This window comes from Notamacropus eugenii, chromosome 2, assembly GCF_028372415.1.
Source record: "Notamacropus eugenii isolate mMacEug1 chromosome 2, mMacEug1.pri_v2, whole genome shotgun sequence".
Lineage (NCBI taxonomy): Eukaryota > Metazoa > Chordata > Mammalia > Diprotodontia > Macropodidae > Notamacropus > Notamacropus eugenii.
In genome coordinates this window covers 459,830,853-459,845,803 of record NC_092873.1, presented here as the reverse complement: position 1 = coordinate 459,845,803, position 14,951 = coordinate 459,830,853, and the positions used below count along the sequence as shown (strand labels likewise).

General features: G+C 35.7%; 1 protein-coding gene across 2 annotated transcripts in view; it reads right to left on the bottom strand.

The window, feature by feature from the left end:
• The window catches only part of TRMT1L (tRNA methyltransferase 1L), a 54,306-nt gene that overhangs the window by 23,602 nt on the left and 15,753 nt on the right, over positions 1–14,951 (bottom strand). For both annotated transcript variants that reach the window (XM_072648390.1, XM_072648391.1), the window contains exons 5-7: positions 12,970–13,034; positions 9,354–9,483; positions 6,423–6,546 (exon numbers count right to left, since the gene is read on the bottom strand). In XM_072648390.1, coding sequence (XP_072504491.1) covers positions 6,423–6,546; positions 9,354–9,483; positions 12,970–13,034 — 319 coding nt within the window. The remainder of the gene's footprint in view (positions 1–6,422; positions 6,547–9,353; positions 9,484–12,969; positions 13,035–14,951) is intronic.

The window sequence follows — 14,951 nt, the reverse complement described above, 5'->3', positions numbered from 1 at the left end:
CTGGATAGCACAGCTCTATTACTGGACTCTAAGATTATTCTCATTGAGTTTTTGGCTGCTATAATACATCATTGATTCCTTTTAAACTTGTAAAGAACGAAGAGGGGGGCAAAGCCAAGAAGTCTGAGAGAAGCCCAGAAGTTGCTTGAGTTCTCCCAAATTTCCCTTAGAAACAATGTTCAATCAAGTGTGAGTGACAGAACCCACAAAAAGATGGAGTGAAACACTTTTCCTGCTTAAGATAACTTAAGAAATGCTCCAGGAAAGGTCTGTCTCATTTCGATAAGAGAGGAGTACAGCCAGCACAGATGGTTTCCAGGTAAGTCAGTGGGAGGCTCTTAGCCAGAGCACAGATTAGCAACCAAGGCCTAGGCCTCCCTCTCCTGGCTCAGCAGGCCAGTGACATAGCAGGCCAGTTTTTTGAGGCCTCCAGCCCCAGTGCAGAAGGAAAACTGCAGTCTCAGAACCCCCAGCACAACAGGTGGCTCTAGGCCAACCCACCCCAGTATAGAGGGAAAGCCACAAGCCCTGGAGGTCCCAGTGCAGAAGGCCAGTGACCAGGACCCCGGCCCCCAGCATAAGAAGCTTGGGACAGTGCCCCCTTTGCCCCAGGGACAGAGCTCAACTTTAAAAGTCACAAAATAGGCTAAAAAAATGAGCAAAAACCAGAAAAGAGACCTGACCACAGGAAGCTACTATGGCAACAGGGAAGATCAAAACACAAAATGACAGGAGGACAACAATGGCAAAATATCTACATGCAAAGTCTCAAAGAGGAATATGAATTGTTCTCAAGCCCAAAAAGCCTTCTTACAAAAGATCAAAAAGGATTTTAAAAATCAAGTAAGTGAGATGTAGAGGAAAAACTGGGAAAAGAAATGAGAGCTATGCAAAAAGAGTCAACAGCTTAGAAAAGGAAGGACAAAAACTGAATGAAGAAAACAATTCCTTAAAAAGTAGAACTGGTCAAATGGAAAAAAAAAAATCCACTGAAGAAAACAACTCCTTAAAAAGTAGAATTGGGTAAGTGGAAGCTAATGACTCCATGAGACATTAAGAATCAGTCAAACAAAATCACAAGAATGAAAAGAGAGAAGAAAATATAAAATATCTCATTGGGAAAAGAACTGACCTGGAAAATAGATCTAGCATGGATAATTTAAGAATGACTGGACTACCTGAAAGCTACAATCAAAAAAAGAGCTTGGTTGCATCTTTCAAAAAATTATCAAGGAAAACTGCACTGATATCCTAGAACCAGAGAGTAAAACAGTTATTGAAAGAATCCACAAATCACCTCCTGAAAAAGATTCCAAAATGAAAACTCCAAGGAATAATGTAGCCAAATTCCAGAATTATCAGGTCAAGGAGAAAATACTGCAACCCTACACAGGAAGATGATTCTTGTAACTCTTGAGAAATGTATCTCTATTAGGACAGTTAGAAGGTATATACATAGACAGAGGGTGTGGGTATAAGTTGACTTTGATGTGATGATACAAAAAAAATTAAGGGACGTGCAAAAGGACTGAATTGGTAGAAGAGGAAAGGGGGAGGCAGAATAGGGTAAATTACATCACAGGAAGAGGCACAAAAGACCTATTATGGAAGAGGGAAAGAAGGGAGGAGGTGAACATTGTTTGAACCTTACTCTCACTGGACTTGGTTCTAAGAGAAAATAACATACATACTTGTTTGGGTACAGAAATTTATCTTATCCTGCAGGGAACTAGGAGGGCAAAAGGGAAATAAAAGGGAAAGAGAGGGGCTAGAAGAAGGGAGGACAGAAGTAGGAGGGTAAAGGAGAAAGAATGGTGAAGGGAGACTGAGAAAAGAGAGGGCAACTGAGGGAGGCACTGGTCAGAAGCAAAACACTAGTGGGGAGGGACAGGGTGAAAGGAGGGAGGAAAGTATAAATAGGGGAAATATAGGCTGGAGGGAAATACACAGTTAGTAATCACGTCTGTGAATGTGAATGAGATGAACCCTTCCATTAGACAGAAGTGGACAGCAGAATGGATTGAAAACTAGAATCCTACAGTATATTGTTTACAAGAAAACCATTTGAAGCAGAAAGATACACACAGAGTAAAGGTAAAAGGCTGAAGGAAAATATATTATGCTTCAGCTGAAGTAAAAAAAAAAGCAAGGGGAACAATTCTGATCTCAGATAAAGCAAAAGCAAAAATAGATCTAATTAAGAGAGATAAGTAAGGAAATTATATCTTGTTAAAATAAAAGGTAGCATAGATTTAACATCATATCAATACTAAACACCAGGGATATAGCATCCAGATTCTTAGAGGAGAAGTTAAGTGAGTTACAGGAAGAAATAGACAGCAAAACTATACTAGTGGGGGAACTCAACCACCCCCTCTGTGAACTAAATGAATCTAACCACAAAATAAACAAGAAAGAAATTAAGTAGGAGAACAGATTTTTAGAAAAGATAGATATGATAGACCTCTGGGAGAAAACTGAATGGCGATAAAAAGGAATATACTTTTTTCTCAGCAGCACATGTCACCTACACAAAAATGGATCATGTATAAAGTAACGGCATTAAAAACCTCACAATCCAATGCATTAGGGTGGAAATATTAAAAGCATCCTTTTCAGATCATGATGCCACAAAAATTACATGTAATAAAGGGCTATGGAATGAGATACTAAAAATTAATTTAAAGCTAAATAATTATCCTAAAGAATCATACAATCAATAATTTTATCAAGGAGAATGACAATAATGAGACAACAACATAACAAAATGTACGGGGTGCAGCCAAAGCACTTCTTAGGGGAAATTTTATATTTCTAAATGCTTACATGAATGAAATACAGAAAGAGCATGTCAGTGAATTGGGCATGCAACTAAAAAAGCTAGAAAAAGAACAAATTAAAAATTCCTGATTAGATGCCAATTTAGAAATTCTGAAAAACAAAGGAGAGATAAGTAAAACTGAAAGAAAAGTACTGAACTAATAAATAAAACTAAGAGCTGGTTTTATGAAAACAAATAAACAATAAAATAGATAAACTTTTGGTTAATTTGATTTAAAAGAAAAGAACAAAACCAAATTACCAGCCTCAAAATAAAAAGGGTGAATTCACCACCAATGAAAAGGAAATTAAAGCAATAATTAGGCTGATATCTAAACCAGGAAGAGTTAAACTACAGATCAATTTCCCTAATGAATATTGAAACAAAAATTTATAACATCAGCAAAGAGATTACAGCAATTTGTTACCAGGATAACATACAATAACCACATGAGATTTATACCAGGAATGCAGGCCTGGTTCACTGTTAGGAAAGCTATCAGCATAACTGATCATATCAAGAACAAAACCAACAGAAATCATGATTATCTCAATAGATGCAGAAAAAACTTTTGACAAAAAATAGCTCCCATTCCTATAAAAAACATTAGAAAGCACAGCAACAAATGTAGTTTTCCTTACAATGGTAAGTGATATCTATCCAAAACATCAGCAACCATTATATGTATTGGGGATAAGCTAGAAGCTTTCTCAATAAGATCAGGGGGTGAAACAAGGATGCTTATTATGACTATTCTTTAATAATGTACTAGAAATATTAGCTTTAGCAATAAGAGAAGAAAAAGAAATAGAAGGAATCCAAATAGGTAATAAGGAAACAAAACTATCACTTTTTGCAGATGATATGATGGTACACGTACAGAATCCTAGAGAATCAATTAAAAAACTACTTGAAATAATTAAAAACTTTAGCAAAGCTGCAGGATGTAACAGGATGTAAAATAAACCCACATAAATCAACAGCATCTCACTATATTACAGCAAGAGACAGAGAAATTCCATTTAAAATAACTGTAGGTAATATAAAATATTTGGGACTTGCTAAGACAAACTCAGGAACTATATGAATACAATTACAAAACACTTTTCACACAAATAAGGTCAGATCTAAACAACTGGAAAAATATCAATTGCTCATGAACAGATTTAGACAAAATAAAAAAAATGTCAAGTCTATCTGAACCAATTTACTTATTCAGTGCCATACCAATCAAATTACCAAAAATTATTTTGTAGAGCTAGAAAAAGTAATAACAAAATTCATCTGGAAGAACAAAAGGTCAAGAATATCAAGGGAATTAACGAAGAAAATGCAAAGGAAGTTGGCCTAGCTGTACCAGATCTAAAATTACATTATAAATTATATTATAAAGTAGTATCATCAAAGCTATTTGGTACTGGCTAAGAAATAGGAGTAGTGAATTAATGGAAGAGGTTGGGCAAAATGGACCCAATAGTAAATGACTATAGTAATCTATTGCTTGATAAACCTAAAGACTCCAGCTTCTGGGATAAGAATTCACTATATGACAAAAACTGCTGGGAAACCTGGAAAAGAGTATGATAAAATGTAGGCATAGGCAAACATCTTCCACTGTATACCAACATAAGGTCAAAATGGGGACATGGTTTAGACATAAAGGATGATACCACAAGCAAATTAGGAGAGCAAGGAATAGTTTACCTCTCAGTTCTATGCAGAAAGGAAGAATTTGACACCAAATAAGGTTCTGAGAACATTGTGAAATGCGAAATGGATAATTTTGATTATATTAAATTAAAAAAGTTTTTGCACAAACAAAACCAATGCAACCAAGATTAGAAGAAAAGCAAGAAGCTGGGAAATAATTTTTACAGCAAAGTGTCTCATGTCTCAAATATATAGAGAACTGAGTCAAACTTTTGAAAATACAAGTAATTCCCCAACTGATAAATGGTCAAAGCATATGAACAGTAGTTTTTAAATGAAGAAATTAAAACTATCTATAGCCATATGAAAAAATGTGCCAAAACACTACTGATTAGAGAAATGCAACTTAAAACAACTCTGAGATACCACCTCACACCTATCAGATTGGCTAATATGACAGAAAAGGAAAATTTTAAACACTGGAGGTGTGGGAAATTGGAAAGTTAATGTATTGTTGGTGGAGTTGTGAACTGATCTAACCATTCTGGAGAGCAAATTGGAATTATGCCCAAAGGGCTATAAAACTGTCTATATCCTTTGATCCAGTAATACCACTGTTAGGTCTGTAACCCTAAGAGATCGCAGAAAAGGGAAAAGGACCCATATGTACATAAATATATATATAGCAGCTCTTTTTGTGGTGACAAAGAACTGAGAATTGAGAGGATGCCCATAAACTGGGGAATGACTGAACAAGTCGTGGTATATGAATCTAATGGAATACTACTGTGCTATAAGAAATGATGAACAGACAGGCTTCAGAAAAACCTGGACTTACACCAACTGATGCTGAGTGAAGTGAGCAGAACCAGAAGAACATTATACCCAGTAATAGCAACATGTGTGATGACCCTCTGATAGACTGTTCTCCTCAGCAATGTAATGATCTAAGACAGTTTCAAAAGACTCATGATAGAAAATGCTATCCACATCCAGAGAAAGAACTACAGAGTCAGAATGCAGATCGAAGCATACTATTTTCTCTCTCTTTTTTTCCCCTTTCCTGTGGTTTTTCCCTTTTGTTCTGACTCTTCATTCACAACATGACTAAAGTGCAAATGTTAAATCATGACACATGACCTATATGAGATTGCTAGCCATCTAGTGGAGAGGGGAGAGAAAAAAGGGAGGGAGAAAAATTTGGAACTCAAAATCTTACAAAAATGAATGCTGAAAATTATCTTTATACGTAACTGGAAAAAATAAAATACTATTAAGAAGGAAAAAAATAAGAATGGAAACCCCCAGATTTTTTTCACCCATTACCTAACTGTTGTTTAACCTGTGCAACTAAAATTTAAAATCTCATGTATGGTACTTTATTCAGGTTAAATTTCCATACATTTTCCATACATTCCCAAAGGAGTACAAGATTCAACTACGTTCTGAGTTGTGAAAGGATTAAGATATGTCAAGCGCATTTTAAGTATTCACGATATTTTAGTGTGATCTAATTGCTCAGAAATTGACAAATCATTTATAGCATATGGTTGGCTTCCATCTATTATCAGAACACTGATTTGCTGTAATACCCTATTTCTTGCAGGGGCAGATTGGTGGCATAATGGATAAAATGCTGGGCCTGAAGAGAGGTAGACATCTTCCTTAGGTTCAAATCTGGTCTCAGACACTTCCTAGCTGTCTGGTAAAATCATTTAACCCTGTTTCTTCATCTGTAAAATGAGCTGAAGAAGGAAATAGCAAACCATTCCTAAGAAAATCTCAAATGAGATCACAAAGAGCTCGACATGACTAAACACACCTATCTATTTCTTGCCTATGTTGGATGACAACAATTTACTTTCCCATGAAATAAAAAAATATTCTAAAGAAAAGATTATGACCTCAAACATCAATAAATATATCAATACCTCAATTCAAATTTTCTTACCTGTTTAATTTCATTTTTGGATTAAAATAGGAATCTGTTTTCTGAGGTGTAGAATAGTTAGGAAGAACTTGTATGTCAGTGTCTGCTTCTTTCAACACTTCACGGGATGGTTTAGCAGCAGAGGCTAAAAAACAAATATTTCCAAGGACTCATAGCTCAGGTGCTGAACGTGTAAGCCTCTACCATATATCTGGGAGGACAACCTCCCTACATGCTATAACATGCCACAAAGCACTTTAAACTTTACAAAATGCTTTCCTCACTACATCCCAGTGAGGGAGGTAGTGCAACTATAAAAATCTACATTTTAAAGACCACAGAAGTAAGGTTGAGAGAAATGACATGCCTTGTTCTTTGGCAGGCAGGTCAATCAAGGAAAATATCAACAAGCAAGTATCAATCAATAAGAATTTATTAAATTTCTGCTGTGTGCTAGGGAAAGACAGCACATACATGTACAAGTACATACACAAAGGACAATAAAGGGACCACTGATTTCACTGGTATAGGGAGCTGCCAAATAAGGAAACTATCAATAAAGGTAAATGGGCATATTATGCCAGCCTCTTCTTGCAGAACAGGTAAGTTCTTTCTTGGGGCATCAATTTTGTGGATGGCTCCAGGTCAGACATGCTTCATTCCCCACTTGCTGACTCTTTGAACTTTGCTACTGTCCCCTTCACTGGATGGGTACCTTTTTCATCACCTCCATTTAGCTCCCCTTTTCTCCCCTTGTTAGAATGTAAGCTCCTTTAGGGCAATGACTATTGTTCTGGCTTATATTTGTATCCTCAGGGCTTAGTACAGTACTTTGCACAGTACTAATAAATGCTTGTTGCCTGCTACCTACTTGAATCAATGTAAGGTTATAGGTAGAAAAAATTACAAATTAATATATAGGTTATTTAAATTCAGCTAGAAGAGGGTATTAGCAATTAGGAGGATCAGGAAAGGCTTTATATAGGTGATATTTGTAGTGTATTTTAAAGGAGAGGGATTTTATAAGGTGGAAGTGAGGAGGGTGTGTATCCTAAGAATGAGGGTGGCCACTGCAAAGGCATGAGAAACAAGGAGACCATTTTGGCTAGAGGGGAACACATAGGAGGAATCTTCACACTGTCTTCTTAATTCTCTACATTTGACTTCTAACCTCATGTAACTAAAACTTCCTCTGCAAAGTCACCAATAATCTTTTAGCTGCCAAATCCAGAAGCCTTTTCTCAATGCTCGTTCTCCTCAACCTCACTGCAGCCTTTCACAGTGCTGATCACTCTCTTCTCCTTGATACTTTCCTCTCTCTAGATTTTTGAACACATTCTCTCCCTGTTTTCCTCCTATCTATCAGACAGCTCCTTCTTGGCCTCCTATGCTGGGTCCTTATTTAGGATCTCTAACCATAGGTGTCTCACAGGGTTCTGTTCTTTTTCCTCAATACTACTTCACCTAGTGATCTCATGGCCTCCCATGAATTTAATTTTCTCTATGCTGATGACTCTCAAATCTATTTATCCTGCCCAAAGCTCTCTGCTGACCTTCAGACTCCCATCTCCAACTACCTCTCAGATATCTTAAAATGCATGTCCAGCAGACATATACTCAACATATCCAAAACTGAACTCATCCTTCCCCCTAAATCTTCCCCGACTCTTTAATCTCCCTATTATTGTCAAGAGTACTATCCTCCCATTCTCCAATGCTTGCAACCTATGTATCATCCTTAACTCTTTACTCTCACCACTCTCATCCAATTTGTTGCCAGCACTGTCAATTTCACCTTTGCAACATCTCTTGGATAAGCCTTCTCTCCTCTGATCCTGCCACCCTCCTGGTAAAAGCCCATAACACTTCATACCTGGGGTCTGCCTTCCTTAAATCTCTCCTTATTCCAATCCATCCTCCATTTAGCTGTCAAAGCAATTTTCCTAAAGTACACATCTGCTCATATTGCTTTCCTATTCAATAAACTCCAGTCCCTCCCTATTGCCTCCAAAATCAAATATACAATCCTGTTTGGTGTTTAAAGCCCTTCATAATTGTCCCACCATTACCTTCCCAGTTTTCTTACATCCTTTTCCCCATGTACTCTCTGATGTTTCATGAAGAAGACACTCCATTTCTCTGTTCTGGGCATTTTCTCTAACTATGGCCCATGCCTGGAATATTTTCCCTCTTCAGTTCCACCTACTGACTTTCCTGGCTTCCTTTAAGCTCCAACCAAAATTTCATTTTTTATAGGAAGCCTTTCTGAAACCCTCCTAATTCTAATGTCTTTCCTCTCCTCTATTATTTCCTATTTATTCTGTATATAGCTTCTTCTATATATATATTTTTTGTATATTGTAAGTTCTTTGAGGGTATGGATTGTCTTTTGCCTCTTTTTGTATCCTAGTGCTTAGCACAGCACCTGGCACATAGTAGGAACTTACTGACTTATAAATATCACTGTAAACACATCCAGCAGGTGGCCTGAAATCACCTGTCAGATGTTTCAGAGTTTTTCTCACTATAGTCTTCATATATGCATCAGAACCAGAATTATTATGAGATGATTAAATCTCATTAGCTATTTCTTTTGTGGTTTTCAGTGGCAATGATCAGATTTTATTGTGAATTAGTTTCGATCCACTTTGCTTTTGTGGAAGAGATGTTACTTCCAAGAGATTACCAGTCAGAGTAACTATTTGTAGCCTCCCACTTTTCTAGCCCAATTTGAAGCAGTTCTATGAGGTAAGACAAACCCTCAGGTAAGTACTTTTGCATCTGTTACAGGGACAACTTGAGTCAGAGTGCCAGAGAGGAAATCTTGAGTCTGCTAGTTTACTATGGATTTTAATCTATACTTTAAAAACAGTTTTGTTTCATATGTGAAAATAAAAATTTCCCCTACTGTTTAATGACTTGTTAATAGACAAATGAAGTGATTCACCTTACCTGCAATATACCTGGATTCAGTTTCTCCTTTGTTCACATGGCGTTTAATATGTCCTATCATATCAGTTCTTCGTGTGATGGTTGCTGAACAAATGATACAATGATAATGGGCCCCCATCTTACTAGATGTCTATGAACAAAGCAAAGTTAATTAAAACACATGATATTAAACCTATATTAAAGCAATTTGAGATTGCAAGTGTATATAAGGTAGGAGTCTAGGGGACAGAAGCTCTAATAAAGGGGTGGGGAACCTGTAGCCTTTAGGTTCTTGAGTGTGGTCTTTTGATTGAGTCCAAGTTTTACAGAACAAATCCTTTCATTATGGGTATTGGTTCTGTGAAGTTTGGATTTAGTCAAAGGGCCTCACGTGAGAACACAGAGGGCCACACGTGGCCTTGCGGCCAGAGGTTCCCCACTCCTGCAATAGAAGCACTAATTTCTCCAAGATTCTTTCCTGTTTTATTTAAAAATGCAACCTTCACATTACTTCTTTAGAGACTTTGAATTTAATTTTGTAGTTTATTTTTTCCTTCCTCTAATAAATATTGTACCTTATTTTCTACAAAGACCCACCTGTACATTACAGAAACACTGCTACTGGGACTTTATTGAATACTTTTAAAAAATGTACAGTAAATTCATATTGTTTGTGACCTCACATAATAAGTGTTCAGAATGTTCTACTCAAGAAGGTAAAAGTACAGTCCTTGGGGGAAGGAAGTCAGAGGGCAAAGATCAGCTTAGAATTATTACTTCTACATCCAATAGGCCTAGTTGTATTTGCTCTATTAACTCTCTTGTTAGAACACTTCATGAAATGAATACTTACTAAAATATTTTATACAGTTAAGAAATTAATAACTTTTTGAAATGCACTATAAATTAATGAATGGAAGTTAACATTTTATTTATTTTCAGAACAGTTAAACCTTATTTTCAGTTCCAAATCTTACCCAATACACTCTTGAGAAGGCAAGAAATACAATATGTATTACATATATGAAGTCATTCAAAACACATTTCTGCATTAAGTCATATTCTGAAGAAAATAAAGAATAAAATATCCTTCACTCTGCACTCAGAGTTCATCACTACTCTGTGGAGTTATACAGGATTTTTCATGAGTTTTTTGGAATTGTGATGGATCATTTTATTGATTAGAGTTACTAAGTCTTTCACAATTCCTTACCTTTACAATATTGTTTTTACAATGTAAATTGTTCTAGTACTGCTCACTTCACTTTATGTCAGTTCAGATAAATCTTGCCAGGTATTTCTGAGACCATCCTATTCATCGTTTCTTACAGTTCAATAGTATTCCATCACATTCAATGAGTATCTTCTCAGTTTTCAATTATTTTCTACCACAAAAAGAGCTGCTATGAATATTTTTGTACATATGGGTCCTTTCCTTTGATCTTTTTGGGGTTTTGACTGAGTAGCAGTATTGTTGCGTCAAAGGTTACTCAATTTTTTAGTTCTTTGGGTATGGTTCCAAATTTTTCTCTAGAATGATTGTACCAGTTCAGTTACGACAACAAATCAGTGTACCTATTTTCCTGTGTACCCTCCAGCATTTGTCATTTTTTTTTCCTGTTGACTTAGCCAATCTGATGGGTGTGAGGTGGTACCTCAAGAGTTGTTTTAATGTGCATTTCTCTTATTATTAGTAATTAGAACATTTTTTCATATGACTATTGATGGCTTTGATTCCTTTCTCTGAAAACTGCCTGTTCATATCTCTTGACAATTTATCAATAGGGGAATGACTTCTATTCTTAAATAACTTTGGCTCAGTTCCCTATATATCTGAGGAATGAGACTTTTATTTGATAAACACACTGCCAAGATGTCCCTCCTTATTTTCCCTGCTTTTTCTTCTAATATGGCTGCACTGGCTTTGTGCAAAGATTTTTAAATTTAATGTAACCAAAATTATCCATTTTATCTCCTGTGAACCTCTTTATTTCTTGTTTAGTCATGAACTCTTCTCCATCTGTAGATCTTCCACACAATATCATCCTTTATGTCTAAATCATGTAACCACTTTGAGCTTATCTTGGTATAGGGTGTTAAGATGTTGGTTTCCAGTTTTCCTAGCAGTTTTTGTTAAATAGTGAGTTCTCGTCCCAATAGGATCACTGGTTTATCAAACACTAGCTCATTTGCTTCTGTATATTGTGTACCAACTCTGTTCTACTTATCAACCACTCAATTTATTATCTGATACGAAACTGCTTGGATGATTACAGCTTTGTAGTACAGTTTGAGATCTGGTACTGCTAGGTTCTCCTCCTTCCCTTATTATTCTTGGTCGTTTATTCTTACAGATGAATTTTGTTATTTTTTTTTTCTGGCTTTAAAGTGATTCTTTGGTAGTTTGATTGGTATAGCACTGATTAAATAAATTAATTTAGGTAGTGTCATTTTTATTATATTGACTTGGTCTATCCATAAGCTATTAATATTTCTCCAGTTATTTAGATCTTTTATTTGTCTGACAGCGTTTTGTAATTGTGTTCACATAGCTCTCGTGTGTCTCTTGGCAGCTAGACTTTCAAGTATTTTACACTGTCTGCAGTTATTTTAAATGGAATTTTTCTTTCTATATCTTTCTACCAGGTTTTGTTGGTAATATTATACAGAAACGTTGATTGTTTATGTGGGTTTACTTTATATCCTGCAACTCTGATGAAGCTGTTAATTATTTCAACTAATGTTTTAGATGACTAGAGTTCTCTAAGTCAAGATATAAATTATTTAACATTATGTACACAAAAAGCCTCAACTCCTAGAACATTAAAAATAAAAATTTCACTAAGATTCCAAAAGAGAATTTTAAAAATTAAATCATTTCCTTTCATGTAATTTAATTTAAAAGAGGGAAATGAAAGACTAACTATAGAAGTTATTTCTTTAAGTCCCATTCAGAATTTAAAAGAATGAAAAATACATTTTCCCTGACATTTCTTAACTACTAGACTAATTTTCAATTTGAAGCAGTATGACTTAGTGGATAGAAGATCTGGGTTCAAGACTTTTGTTTGCCACATACTGGTTATGTGACCCTGGGTGAGTCAATTAACTTCTCAGTGCTATAGGCCTGTGGAGTTAAACTCAAATAGAAATGGTTCAAATAAAAACGCAAGGGGCATATCAACTTAGAAGATAACAAATTAACATTATCTATGTTGTATTGTATTTTTATTTACTTTGCCAAAAATCTCACAATTACATTTTAATCCTGCTAGAAAATAACTTCCACTATGGGCAAATCGCTAAGGCTTTTAACTTGTAATGAGGATGCTGACCTGCATTGATGAGGGAATTTTCTCACCTGAGAGTTCCTTATATTAATGAAATCATAGGTCTAGTCTCTATTTCTACTCCTAATTTTCAATTTACAGGTAGCAGAGGAATCTGTCAGCCAGACAACAAAAATCGTGGACAGTTTAAATAGCAATAATAGCTTTTGTTCTTTTCTTTTAAATTACGCCAAACATAATGCTAAGACTTTAAAGGTCTTAAATATAGAGATAGATAACTTTAGGGAAGGAAAACAATTCTAATGACTATAATAAAGCAAGTTTTTTTATTCTAAAAAAAACATTACCTGGTCTCCAATGAGGTTTGGTTTCACTGGTCGACAAGGTAAGTGACAGATGCACATCCTGTAACCTAAAATGGAGAATGGCTTTCAGATAAATGTTATATACTTCATTTTCTTCAAAATAACTGACTCAAACCAATATATTTCAGAATTCCTCAGTAGCTTGGGTGATGATTTTATGAGCTGACAAGGTAAGGGAGAAAGACTATCACTTGCCAGGTCAGTCTTCTAGAAAGGAGGCTCTTCAAATCTATCTAGGTTGCACTTTTTGTGACAAGAATATAATTGGTTGGTGGACAAATGTGTGAAGCCCTTCCAGTTTGTTAAGACCTACTAGCATTAGTGCTCTGCTGTCATAGTGCCATGGAGAACACAAGGTTATCTCCATATCAAATGTTAGAACAGGACTTCAGAGAGGATGTTCAACATGTATGGGAGGTTCAAGAACAAATGTTCAGCTATAGAGAAAGAGGTGATAGCAAATTCACTAACTGGAATCATGTTTACACTTGTAGCATTAATTAAATCAATTTCTTTTTTCATGGAGTGCTAGAGAAAGCAGAATATAGTCAGGACACCTGAGTTTTGACCCTGACTCTGCCTTCACCTAGCTGGGTGACTTCAAGAAAGCTACAATCCTCCCTGGGTTTCAGCTTCCTCATCTCTAATTTGCTTTGCCCACTCCAATAGAATTGTTCCCAAAAATAAAATTCTTCAATATCCTTCATAGTGCTGTACCATCTGATGCTTTTAACTAGCTTTCACTCCTTCTTCAAACTCCTTCCTTCTTTGGTACAGATCTATAATGATTTTTCTACTTTTTTGATGGCTCTTTTTGGGTCTACTTCCTCCCCTTCCTCTCCTGGACCTTAAATGAATGCAATTCCCCAACAGCTACTCTTGGTTTTTTTTTTTTTAAATCTGCATTCTTTCCCTTAACTATCTCTTCTGTTCCTATGGTTTACATTATTAATGCTATGCAGATGAGCTCTAAAGCTTCATCTTCAGTTCCAACTTCTCTGCTGAGCTCCAGTTCTATACTTTTAATTGTCCTTTAGACATCTATACACATAAATCAAATTTAATATGTTTAAAACAAAACTCCATCATCTTTCCTGTCAACAAGCTCTTCTTCAGGCCTTTCTTATTTCTGTTCTGTTGATGACCACACCATTCTTGCAATTACCTACACTCAGTCACTTTCAAGTCCTTTTTCTACTTACTCTCTAGAAACAAGCAGTCATAAATTTCCCCATCACCATCACAAAGTCATTGCTTATGTGAAGCTTGAAAAAAATAGTTGAACAGAGTGAAAAACAAAAAACCTAATGTCATTTATGAGAACAAAAAAAGCAAAAATGTTCTGTTTATTAGTCCATCCTTGACAAGTAAGTGGCTGTTTGCATTCCTATCTAATGCAGTGGATATTTCTCCACTGAGGGTTTCTCATTCATTTTGATTGACTAAATCATGCCAAATTAGAATAAAAGAGCTGGAAGGGAACTTAGAGACTACAATCACAATCTCAGAATTAAAAATGACTTTACAGATTCTGAAGGAACTGTTTCTACATCCCCAAGTAGTCATCTAAGACTCTGAAGACCTCCAGTGATGGGAAACGATTTTTCCTGAGGTAGTACTTTTCATTTCTACAAAGCTCTATCACATAGCTCAATCTTTATTTTGGACATGAGGAAATAGAGATCCACAGGTTAAATGACAACCAAGATCAATCACATAGCCAGTGGCAGTATGAGACTACACTCAAGTCTCCTAATTTTTGCCCACAATATTGTCTTCTTTATAACCAAAAAGTGTATAAACACTTGTCATGCCTTTATGACATTAATTCTAATTCGAGTACCAAAATTCAGTTCAATAAAAGAATTTATATCTTCCTTAAGAACAACCTGAGACTTCTTCATTAAAAACTAACAAAAAGCTAAGATGTGAACACATTTAAAACTACACAAATTTACACACTA